The 12,282-nt window shown below is 54.9% G+C and overlaps 1 protein-coding gene across 1 annotated transcript; it reads right to left on the bottom strand.

Moving 5' to 3' along the window:
* Positions 1 to 1,968: 1,968 nt before the first annotated feature.
* ASB16 (ankyrin repeat and SOCS box containing 16) lies at positions 1,969 to 9,485 on the bottom strand. The gene is made up of 5 exons (XM_042966409.1): positions 8,946 to 9,485; positions 6,899 to 7,166; positions 4,132 to 4,624; positions 3,635 to 3,748; positions 1,969 to 3,188 (listed from the first exon to the last, which is right to left on the bottom strand). The coding sequence occupies exons 1-5, from the start codon at positions 9,244 to 9,246 to the stop codon at positions 3,003 to 3,005; spliced, it is 1,362 nt and encodes a 453-aa protein (XP_042822343.1). The 5' UTR covers positions 9,247 to 9,485; the 3' UTR covers positions 1,969 to 3,002.
* Positions 9,486 to 12,282: the final 2,797 nt, after the last annotated feature.

Here is a 12,282-nt window from a genome sequence, read left to right as displayed (position 1 = left end):
ACAACGGCCTTGAAAATCTTTCCAAGGTAATACCTTGTGCTGGTCACGTGGAAGCCCTCCCCAGTTCTTTCCTGCTGGAGGCACTACCCTTTGTAAGGGCCGCGTCGTACGCCAGAGTATGGATTTGTTCACTATTTCCCGCTTCGTTGTGTCCTCCTTGCAGGCAGTGCTGGGGCGAACGTTCCCATGTGTGCCAGCCTTTTGTGTAACTGGGAAGCAGTGTTTAAGGGTGCTGCTAAATCGCCCACCAAAAAGGCAATTTCCCTTCCCACCAACAGGATGAGCAAAAAGTTCCATCTTCCTGGGCACTGTGTGTTATCAGTCTTTACCAATTAATTCCCTCAACCTGGTGGGTGAATAATATCTTATTATTGTTTCAGTTTGCATTTTCCTGATTGCTGGCGAGGTTGAGCATCGCCATTCATGGATTCGACAGATATCGGAGGGTCCACTCTCCGCAAAGCCCTGCACAGGCACCCAGTCACCAGTGGTGAATAAACCAGATACTGTTCCTGGGGTGCCCGGGGGCTCAGTCAGTTAATCGTCCAACTTTGGCTCAGGTCATGATCTTGAAGTTTGTGGGTTCGGGCCCCACGTCGGGCTCTGTGCTGACAGCTCAGAGCTTTGGATACTGTCTGTCTCTCTCTCTGCCCTTCCCCCGCTCTGTCTCTCTCTCAAAAATAAATAAACATTAAAAACAAACAAAAAACCCAGATACTGTTCCTATCCTCACAGATGAAGGAAGTGAAATCTTTTAGTTGCAGATTTTCCCCCCAATATTTTGTCTTTTTTAAAAAAGTTTATTTATTTTGAGGGGGGAGGGGCAGAGAGAGAGGAAGAGAGAGACTCCCAAGCAGGCTCCATGCTACCAGTGGGGGCTCGAACACATGAACTGTGAGATCGGGACCTGAGCCGAAATCAAGAGTCAGACGCTCAGCCGATTGAGCCACCCGGGCCCCCCCCATTATTTTGTCGTTTACTTGTGCTTATGATCTGCTGGTTTTATAACCAAATAAAATTTTTTTTTCTGTATCCAATCTATTAATCTTGTATGCTTTCACCCTGGAAGATCTTCTCCTACCCCCAAATAACATACATAATCTCATATCTCTTTGGGGGTTTTATTAAGTGGGTATTTTGTCACGGCTATAAGTAGAACAGAAGAGGCGGAGCTCACTGGGGTCTGCCTACTGTTAAGGGGTGGACCCCTCAGCATCCTTCCCTGAGATCGAGGCTCCCGGCTTGGGCCCAGGACTAGAGAGGATTTCCCTTTCTTCTCTTTGGGTCTGCGAAATTAAAGCAAAACTTTCTTCCAGAAAGGAGAGGTTGCCTCTCTGCATGCCAAGGTACAAAACCGTCCTCGTGTTGGGGGAAGGGAAGATCCTCAGATGCAACTCTCCACGGAGGAGTGTGGGCCGGGCGACAGCGGCAGGAGGCGGCCCCCAGGACTCCTGACCCATCTCTACCGTGTGACTCCAGGTAGTAATGGCAGGGGACAGCCCAGGTCCCTCAGCAAAAGGACTCTCCTGCGGTGGGTACGACAGGCTCAGGGTCTGGCAGGGGCCTTCTGTTGTTCTTATACCCTTTTTCCTATCACAAGAGTAACAGGTGCTCCGTGCAGAAAACTTGGGAACCACGGAAGAGCACAAAGGTGGGGTGAAAGAAATGGAGTGAGGGGGACCTCAGCCACATTTCTTTTTTTAATTTTTTAATGTTTACTTTTGAGAGACAGAGCGTGAGCGGGGAAGGGGCAGAGAGAGAAGGAGACAGAATCTGCATCAGGCTCCAGGCTCCGCGCTGTCAGCACAGAGCCCGATGTGGGGTTCAAAGCCTCGAACCCTCGAACCCTTGAGCCGTGAGACCATGACCTGAGCCGAAGTCGGACGCTCAACCGACTGAGCCACCCAGGTGCCCCATATCTCAGCCACATTTCAACCTCACACATCCACGCTTTGATTCTGGGCACAAGTCATTTATTTGCATTCATAAAAACTGCTTTGGCTCAAAAGGTTCCTCTTAAAGATGAATGATGGTACTTTAGACTCTGGGGCCGGAGGAGGAAGTGAGAAGAGGGACAGCTGCTGGCTTGTCCTCCTGTCACAGGCCCTTAGAGACCACAAGTGTAGTGACCATTGTTTAAGACACCATGCATCACCGGTGGGGGCACAGGGGGGCACGACCGTAAACAGGTCCCAGGCATCACGCCTTTATTCCTTCCTCAACAACCATTTGCTGAAATGCCTGTTCCAGGAATGCAGTCCCGGGCTCAGCCAAGCCGATGCAGACACAGGCTCTTATTTTTAAAAGTGCAATCCAAAGAGGGCTCTGAGGAGATCGTGCTATTGGGCTGATAGTGCTACTTTGTCCTCAGCTTCGACCAGGCCAAAAAAATGCGGGAAGGGTACACCAGGCAGAGGGAACAGCGCATACAGGTGCCTGGAAGCGAAGCAGGGTGGCTCTTATCCAGCAACCAGCTGCTAAGTTTGCTAAGGCTGGGTCACAGGAACCTCAGAGGGAGAAGGGGGGGAGGGTCAGAGGACCAGAGAGCTTGGCGGAGGCAGCGGTGGAAGATGTATCAATCTTACTGAATTTGGATTTTAGCCTGCAGGTAGTGAGGAGCCGCTGAAGGGCATGATCAGAGTTGTGATTCCCAAAGGGAGTTCCGGCATCCTTGCCGGGCATGGGTCTCAAGACCAGGCAGCGAGGTCTTCCCTTCAAGCAACAAAGGCAGTTCGGGCAGAGGCAGTGCAGGTACAGGCAGTCTGTGACTCTTGATGAGGCCAGACAAGTACACGGGTGGCAGGGGATGGGGGGAACAACAAGGATCCCCCCTCCTCGCCCAGGGGCCGGGTGGATGGGGGGGGCATCCACGTAAGCAAAGGAGATGGAGGTGGGTGAAGGCGGAGTGTGCAGACCTTCCCATCGGACAGCGGAAGCCTGGGTGGGGTTGGAGGTCAGCAAGCAGCTCGGGAAGCCGCCGGAGGGATGAGCTGGCGGGGCGCTCACTGGATACGCCCCTCAGCACGCAGCATCAGGTAGTCCCTGAGGACCGGGGGCAGTGGGAGGCTGGCGACGGCCTGGCGGCAGCGGCCACCCAACTGGGCCCGCACAGCCAGCCGGGCCAGGTGCTGCAACCGCCTGGGCTGGTTCACCATGCACAGGGCCGAGGTGTAGAAGGCTTCGTGCTCCTAGGCCAGGAGTGGAACGGGATCAGATGGCCCAGTACCCTTGACTCTGACCTCTCAGGATGACCTAGAGCTGGGGGCCCCGGGGGCATTTGCAACATGCACCCCCCGCCCCAGGTGTTTGGTGCATCTTGAAAGACTCAGATTCAGAGCCCAGAGGCTCGGCAGGGGTCACGGGAGATGGGGCCGCGCTGTAGGGCAGGGTCTCAGCCATGACTGCACCCACGCCCAACTCCAAAGATGCCAACACAGCCCGATGATAAATGCCCATGCTGGCACAAGTGACAAAGGCAGGAGAGGTGTGTGGGATTAGAGGTTGTTCTGAGGTGCCAGGGGGAGGGGGGCCCTGGGAAGCCCATCCCGGACGGATAAGGCCTGGGGCTCATCCTTCCTCTCCATCTCCCCCAGAGCCCAGGAAGGAGCTGTGCCCCTGGGGTGGACATGCTTACCTGCCACAGCTCTGGGAGCACTGCCTCCACCCAGGTATCACAGGATGGGACATAAGGGTAGGCATTAAGCAGGACTTCCAGGGCCCGAGGGAAGTTGGCACAGTGTTTCAGCATCTAGGAATCAAAAGAGGGTCTTAGGGTCACCATGGCTCTCCCAGCCAAGGGCAGACCCGAGCCCAGCCGAAGCCGAAGCCCCATTCACACCCAAATTTGGGAGGCTAAAGTCTGAGTCTCTCCCCACTCTTTCCCATGCCTCGGTTTACCCCACCTTCAAGTGGGCTGCAACCTGTTGGCCCCAACCAGTCTCCTTGGGAGCTCTCTTCTCCTTAGACACGCTCCCCTATAGCCCTCAGTGGTCCTTTCCAAGGTGGGGACAGACGACCACAGAGCCGGGCTCTCGGTCTCTCGGTCCCCCTCTTCCCGGGGGCGGGGGGGGGATTCCAGCTGTGAGCTCCCCACCCAACTCGGGCCTCCTTGCACAGGCCCTCCCTGCACACCTCAGGGCGCACAGGCTCGGCCCCGTAGTCAAGCAGCGCTGAGAAGAGGACCTCGGGCTCCCAGTTGGGGGCGTCCTGGACGGCCTGCAGCGCGCAGTCCATGGGCGTGTGGCCCGCCCCGTTGGGCACTCCAGCGCAGGCCCCGTGGCGCAGCAGCAGCTCGGCCAGGCCCCCGCAGCCATTGGCACAGGCGTTGTGCAGCGGCGTGTGGCGCTTGCGCCCGGCGGCGCGGGCATCTGCCCCGGCCGCCAGAAGCCGGCGCGCTGCCGCCTGGTGACGTCGGCAGCTCCCTGGGCCCTCGGCCCCCGCGCACGCCGCGTTCAGGGCCGTCTCGCCCTGGCTGGTGCGCAGGTGCACGTTGGCGCCGTGCTCCAGGTAGAGGGCCACGTGCTCCTCCAGGCCGCGAGCCGCCGCCACGTGCAGGGGTGTCATCGCGCTGTCCTGCGCCGCCAAGTTCACAGTCGCACCGGCTTCCAGCAGCAGCTTGGCGCACCTGGGGGCAAGGCGCAAGGCCCAGAGGCCAATGCTGAGGGACCAAGGCCTGGCCTGCGGTCATCCCCTTCCCCCTTGCTTCCCATCCCGCTCGCCTAGAGGCTGGAAGCCAGCGTGGTGTGCACCGTCAGACTCACAGAAGCCCCAGAACAGACGGCAGAGCTTCAAGGCCTATCGATGTCACCAGGAACATCTCCAGGTTTCAGGTAAAACCTCAGCCAAGAAAGGGCTCAGCACGGCCAAGGACCCACAGCAAGTTAGAGGCAGCGTCAGAATTAGTACTCACTGCTTCAGACAGTTCCTCCCAGAATCTATTTCCTCGGTAAATTCTAATCATGTGCTAATTTTTGTTTCTGAAACCTGACTCCCCAAGCGGATTGGGACCCCCCCCCCCCCCCCCCCGCCCAGGGCCTGGTTCTGATCCCCTTGCCAGCGGTCTCCTAACATTTTGATAGCACAAAATGTTTTGAAAACCCACTACCGTGTCCGTGATGAATGTTACGCATAGAAAATTAGAGTATGAGACAGAAAGAAAAAGAAATAGAAGTCCTAATATTTTCTTCATGCCTCCGACCTGGAAGACCACCCTTCTGGACCAGTGATATCCACTCAAGCAGAGGAAGGCACCTGAAGACCCACCCGCTCCCCTTTCCCCTAGAGAAAACAACAAAACCCAGATTTTAGGGAGCACATGTTTCACGGTCTTCCAGTCCCTGGAAAAATTATAGGCCAGAACATTGTTGAGGCAAACATACATCATTAACCACCACGGGGTAAAACAAACACGAAACAAACTCCATTAATGATGCAATTAAACTAACAGCAATTTATAATTAAAAAGCCAGAATGGGAGCCACTGGAAGCCCAGGAGCAGATCCGGCATCCCCAGCAAAACCCTGATGACCAGGTGTCAGTGTCCCTCCCCCAAATGGCCAGTATTCCAGCACCACCCCCCTCAGTTCACAGATGCAGGAGGCTCCATGCTCCGTGGCCAAGAATGGAGTAGCAGCCCAGTCATCCGTAAACTTTATTTCCTCGGTCAGTTCTAATCATGGGCTAATTTTTGTCTCTAAATACTACACTTAAGTAACACTGAAGAGGGGTGCCTGAGTGGCTCAGTGTTGGTAAAGCATCTGACTTCGGCTCAGGTCATGATCTCGTGGTTGGGGCATTGGAGCCCCACGTTGGGCTCTGTGCTGACAGCTCGGAGCCTGGAGCCTGCTTTGGATTCTGGGTCTCCCTCTCTCTCTGCCCCTCCCCCGCTTGCGCTCTGTCTCTCAAAAAAAAAAAATGAATAAAGATTTAAAAAAAAATTTAATGAAAAATAAATAAATAACACTGGAGAGCTCACTCAGGAGGGTTTCGGTAAGTTTCACTTAAAAGGATAAAGTCGGTTGGAAAGTGCACTGTGTGCTGGTAAGAATTCAAGAAAGGAATGGAAACTTAGAATCACTTGGGTCCATTGCTGATCTAGATCCAGCTGGGGAGAGGTCCCCAGCATGTGGGCTGTGGAGTGTCTCCCAGAAGCCCTTGACTCCCTACCACTGCCAGCCCTGGCTGGGGACCTGATTTGGAAAAGTACGAATACTGTCATGTAGGGGGGGGCCAAAACCCTGTTAATCTTTTTTTTTTAAGTTTTTTTTTGTTTTGTTTTTTTTAGTATAGTTGACACACAATGTTACATTAATTTCAAGTGTACAACTTAGTGATTTGACAAGTTTATACATTATTCTATGTTCACAAGTGTAGCTACTGTCTGTCCTGTTACATCGCTATAACAATGTTCCTTATGCTGTGCCTTTTATTCCCCTGCCTTATCCATTCCGTAACTGGAGACCTGTATCTCCCCCTCCCCTTCACCCATTTGGCACAACCCTCGACCCCTGGAAAAACTTGTCGATCTTAAAATTTGGGAGGAGGAGGTGTGTGTGTGGCCAGGGCTTGTACTAAGGTTGGGAAACACTGGGCTACATCTTTCTTGATGCCTGCCTTAAAACAGGTAGGAATTTGGCTACAGAGGATGCATAGAGGCTAAGAGACTGTGGTTGGGATAGGTTTTCCAAAAAAGCAACAAGGCTTCTGCCCCCTGGGCTTAGCTCACATGATGGACAAGTTACTAAAACTTTTTGAGCCTCAGTTTTCTCACCCATAGGATGACACCTGTCTCCCAGGTTGTTGTGAGGACATGTGTATGTGAGGTGTTTCCCCTTCTTCCGGCTATGTGAGCTGGACACACACACACACACACACACACACCCCTCCCCTGGGCACCTACTGCAAGGACTCAGGGACTGTGCAGAGGTGCAAGGGGGTCGTGCCCTCCTCGGACAACACGTTGGCCTTGGCACCGAAGGTCAGCAGCAGCTGCACACAGTCAGACTGGGCCCGGGCACAGGCCTCATGCAAGGCTGCCCGGCCTCCGACCCGGGCGTCCAGCTCAGCTCCCTGCCGGATCAGGTGGCGAGCACAGTCAGTGTAGCCTCGGGCAGCAGCGATGGTGAGGGGTGCCGTCTGCTTCGTCTTAGGCGTCAGCACCCAGAACCCTGGGGAGAGGAGGCAGTGTTGGGGGCGGGGTATGTGATATCCGCAGGGCAGGTTGTGGCATGCAATTGACCCTGGCCTTCCCTCTGCACCCTTGGCTGAGCACGAACGCTGTGCAGGGCTGTACCTATGGGGAGGGGCTCACTCAATATAAATTGGGACAGCCTTTTATTTTATTTTACTTAAATTTTTAAATTTTTATTTGAGAGAGAGAGAGAGCACACACACGAGAGTGGGGGAAGGGGGCAGAGAGAAAGAGGGAGAGACAGAGACAGAGAGAATCCCAAGCAGGCTCTACGCTCAGTGTGGAACCTGACTCGACGCTTGATCCTAGGTGAGATCATGACCTGAGCTGAAATCAAGAGTCAGACATGCTCAACCGACTGAGCCAACCAGGCACCCCCAAGGGCTTAGGACGCAGATGCCTAATATCCAACTGTAAGTTGTTTGCATTACGGTGAAGGAGATTCCTGGGTTTGCCAAATTTGGGGTAAAGCATGCTTTGTTTTTTATTAGGATTGAAATTAAGGCCGACTTCCATTTGGGGATAGATATGCTGCAGGATGAGACCAGGATACCCCGGGTCGGGTCACATCTCTAACAGTTAAGGCCAAGCAGGAGCCTGACGCTGGCAGTGACTGTGAGAACATAAGCTCTCCGAGGATTTTGAGCCCCCAGATCCATGTGTGGGATTTGAGGCAATCTCTGTCGGTCTTAAGAGCAGGGCGATCTCAATTGAGGTATTTGGTTTACACGGACAAACCCACGGGTCAGAATAGCACCTAAGGAAATTCTCTGGCAAGTACACAAAGATGTTCATCATATTGCTATTTAAAATAATTTTCTAAAAAGGGAACCCTATCTACCCAGTCTATTTGGGGGCTGGTTATATAAATCATGGCACACTCATACAATATAATTTATGCATCTATTTAAAATATTATGTGGAGGCGCCTGGCTGGCTCAGTTAGTGAAGTGCGTGACTCTTGATCTTGGGGTTGTGAGTTTGAGCCCCACATAGGGTGTACAGATCACTTAAAAATAAAATCTTACTTATTTTATTTAAAAAATCTTAAAGTGTTTATTCATTTTAGAGAGAGAGAGAGAGAGAGAGAGAGTGAGTGGGTGCATGTGCGCGCATGCACGGGGATGGGGGGGCAGAGAGAGGGGGAAATGGAGAATCCCAAGCAGGCTCAGCTCTGTGAGCACAAAGCCAGACACGGGGCTCAAACTCACAAACCATGAGATCATGACCTGAGCAGAAATCCTTAAAAATAAAATCTTAGGCGTGCCTGGGTGGCTCAGTCGGTTAAGCGTCCAACTCCTGCTTTCGGCTCAGGTCACGATCCCACGTTTGTGAGATTGAACCCTGCCTCACCTGCTTGGGATTCTCTCCTTCCCTCTCTCTCTGCCCCTCCCCTGCTTGCGATCGTGTTTACATGACTCTCTCTCTCTCTCTCAAAATAAAAAAACTTAAAAAAAACCCTTAAATATGTGTGTGTGTGTGTGTGTGTGTGTGTGTATGTATTCAGAGAAAAAATTGCATTAGAATAACTGTTCCCATGTAATTGATATGTTAATATAACTTTAACTCTGAAAAGACATACAAACCACTAACTACGCTTCATCTCTGCTTAGGAGGGAGCTAGAATGGGCTGTAGGAAGGAATGGTCAAGGCTGTGGTCGGGAGGGAGGCGGCGGGGCCAAGGCTGTCCTCTTCCCCACCCCCACCCCCACCCCCTTACCCTCCCTCATCTTCTGCCCCACTGGGTGCTCCCTACCCTGTTCAGCTGACCAGGCCAGCTGGTTGCTCACAGTCTCCACAATCATGTTGGCAGCGTCTTCATCTTGGAACAGGGCTTGGACCTGTGGCAGGTCACCGGAGAACAGAGCATTGTGCACGGCCGGGTCTCGGCAGCAGCGGCGTGGCCTGGTGAGTCGGGCCCGGGTGCTGGGCGGGCACCTTTGGCTTCGGCACTGCTGGGCCGCAGCCCGCCGCCGGTCCTCCCACTCCAGCCACTCCCGCTGCAGGCGGAGCGCGCGCAGCGTGGAGGAGGTGAAGGGGAAGGTCTCCTCTGCCATGCGGAGGGGCCCAGGGGTCTGGGCAGTGGCAGCTGGGCACAGCCCGGTTCCCTCGGCCGACTGCCTCCCTCGCTCTGAGCAGCCACCCTGCCCCTCACTCGTGACCCAGCAAGAAGAGCAGCTGAGGCTATAAATAGGTCCTTCCCTGGTTTAGTAAACACCGTTTGCCCAGAGTCGTGATCCTGGTGCAGAGAAGGTGTTGGGCCAACGCCTGCCCCGGCTGACAGCCTCCCAATGGGGCAGTAGCCCTCAGCTGAGGCCATCCGGGACGGAACTTCATGGTCAGCATCCCCTACTTCTCTGGAGAGAGCATCTTGGGTTGGCAAGGGCCGAGGGGAGTGAAACAGTCAATCTGGGAGACAGGGAGGACAGGGAGGAAGAGCCTGAGTGCCCCCGCCTCTCAGATGTGGCTGGAGGGCGGAGCCCAGCCCAGGAGATACGGGCAGGTGGAGACAGGATGCAGCCAGGTCTTCCAGCGTCTGCCGTGGTAAGGATAACTCTGCACACATATGCACAGGGCTTTGCAAGTAATTACATTACTTTTACGTTCATCTTCTTTTTTTTGATGTTTATTTATTTATTTTGAGAGAGAATGTGCAAGCAGGGAGGAGCAGGGGCGGGGGGGGGGGAGAGACAGAGAATCTCAAGCAGGTGCCTCGCTGTCAGCGCAGAGCCTGATTCAGAGCTCAAACCCACGAACCATGAAGTCATGACCTGAACCGAAATTAAGAAATGGATGTTTAGCCAAGTGAGCCACCCAGGCACCCCAACTTTTACACCCATCTTCACTCCAAGGGCCATACTTCCTGGCTCACGGAGGTAAAAAGCTTGGTTTTGACAATAAATTATACAATCAAGCCACTGATCACACTTGAGCACCTCTGAGGTGGGTGGTTTTATGTCGGTTTTAACGATGAGGAACTTAAGGGGAAATTAACAAGGGGAAATTACTGGCTCCAAGGTCACCGCTTGGAGCGGAGCCAGGACTAGGACCCCAGGTGGCCAGACTGCATAGATGGTGCACTTTGGCTCCAGCTGCTGTGGCCACATGAGGGCGGACAGTGGTGAGAGCCTCTCCCCACCTTCCCAGCAGGCCAGCATGATCTCTAGAAACTGCCTGCAATGAATTTTGTGTCCCCGCCCCCCCCCATCCCCCGGCACCTGAAAGGGTTCACCTGCCTGCCAGGCAAGGGGTCCACCTGGCAACTGGGCACTAGGACCAAAGACACCTACAAACCACAAACTCATTCACCAAGAGAAAGCAGCTGTCCTTCCAGGAGCCTCTAGGGGGAGGAACGAGGCCGTGAAATAGCACTGGCTGGTGCTGCGGCCAAGCCGGGGGGAAGGGGAGGGTACAAGGGATGCCCCAGCCTCGGCTGTCCCAATCCCCGACCTCTCCCAGTGTGCTGGCAGGAGGCCCCTCGGCCCCTCAGGGCCAGCCAAGCCCCACGGCGCCCCGGTCCATCTGCCCCAGCGCTGCGGGCTCTCCTGGCTCCTCGGCCCGCAGCACCTCCTCCCCTCCCTGGCACCGCAGCAGCCCCTGCTCCCTTACCTCCGACTACTTCCTCCCCCTGATCCCTCACACAAAGTCCCAGCGCTGCTTCTCGCACTGTCAGTCACCATCTCAGTGCCCTTAACTCAGACGGGCCCAGCCTCCTGCTGTTCCTTTCTCTGGCCACAATCCCTCTGCTCTGCCACCCAAGTGGAGGGATCTAAAATGGTTCATTTCCTAGCTTGACGGTGTCTGCTGGCTTCCAACAGCTGCCCTCTCCAAAGTGAAGCCCAGTTCCTCGGGCCCGAAGCATCCTCATTGAGGCTCCTCACCCTTCCCTGCCACTCCCCTGCCCCGCGCTCCAGGAGGACTTCACACGGACTTTGCGAAGGACCTAGCCCAGTGTCCCGTGGACAGAAGTCAGCCATGCTGGGCCAGGGCAGGGCCAGGATTTATTCAGCTGGGTCTCTGCGGCCCAGCAAGGGCCTGGCACACAATAGGTCTGGATGTGGTGTTTAGAAGCGCTTGGCTGGCAGCAGGCTGGCCCCTTATGTGTAGTGCATTGACTGAGGGCCCTTGTTCTCTGCCAGCCCGAACACTCATCTGCCTGCCCAAGTGGGTGGCAGCAGCCTGGGCTGTTTCCGGCACTGCCCTTACCCTGCTGTTCACCCACTCTGGCCCCAGCTTCTTGGTGGTATTCCAGGGTGGGGGATCCCAGAGGAGGAATGACATCATGCGCAGCGAGGTCTTTGGAGATCCTCAGAGAAAGGCGCCTCTATAAATGCGGCTGTGATTAACCCTGTTGGAACCCATTTGGTGTTTTAATTGCCCCGCCAACGGCCTAGCTCAGCACCCACAGCTGGGTTCCCAGGGTTGGGAGCCGATGGGCCGGGTGGGGCCAAGAGGGGCCAAGAGGGGCCAAGCTGGGGTGGGTGTCCCCGTCCTTCTGAGGCACACAGTGGTCATGATGTGTAGGGTGAAGGGCTGTGTTGACCTCCTCAGCCCCTCCGCAGCCTTCTTGTCTGTCACGCAGGCCTGAAGGTGCTCTGACTACAACCCAGTCCTCAGAGATACCGTGTGTTGTCTCCTGTCTTTAGCCTTAGCTTCCTGAGGGCAGAAAATGGAGGCTTTTACTCCAACCCCCACACAAACCCCCAGGGAGCCCAGTTCGAGTGGTGGGAACAGTGCCAGGTGACTGGATACCCACCCTGCCCTCTGGGAGCTGAGCCTGTAGGGTAAGGAAGGACACAAGATTCCAGGATGCCGGTCAGGACTGAGTGGTAGAGAGCGGGGCTCAAGGGGACTGAGTGGGGAGTGGTATTGCAGGCCAAGGGGCACGGAGCGGTTTTAGGTACCGGATGACCCCCCAGCACAGGTGGGCCGTGTCCCAGATCTGAGCTGCGTCAGCAGGGCTGGGGAATTCGCAGTGGCTAGAAGAGGGAGAAGTGCAGGATCTGTTCAGGTAGGAAGGTTGCTAGCAAATTAGCCCCTTCTTGCTCCTGGGCTTGGAACACAAAAGCCTTTCAGAGCAGGGCCCCACGGCA

Source organism: Panthera tigris, chromosome E1 (genome assembly GCF_018350195.1).
Source record: "Panthera tigris isolate Pti1 chromosome E1, P.tigris_Pti1_mat1.1, whole genome shotgun sequence".
In the NCBI taxonomy this organism is placed as follows: domain Eukaryota; kingdom Metazoa; phylum Chordata; class Mammalia; order Carnivora; family Felidae; genus Panthera; species Panthera tigris.
The sequence above is the reverse complement of the archived record's forward strand: the minus strand, read 5'-3'. Positions and strand labels throughout refer to the sequence as shown.

Coding starts and splice junctions, on each gene's coding strand:
- ASB16 (XM_042966409.1), bottom strand. CDS start 9,246: ATGGCAGAGGAGACCTTCCCCTTCACCTCCTCCACGCTGCGCGCGCTC. Junction 4,625..6,898: donor ACAGTCCCTGAGTCCTTGCA/GTAGGTGCCCAG, acceptor CCTTGCCCCCAG/GTGCGCCAAGCTGCTGCTGG. Junction 3,189..3,634: donor TGCTCCCAGAGCTGTGGCAG/GTAAGCATGTCC, acceptor CTCCTGGCCTAG/GAGCACGAAGCCTTCTACAC.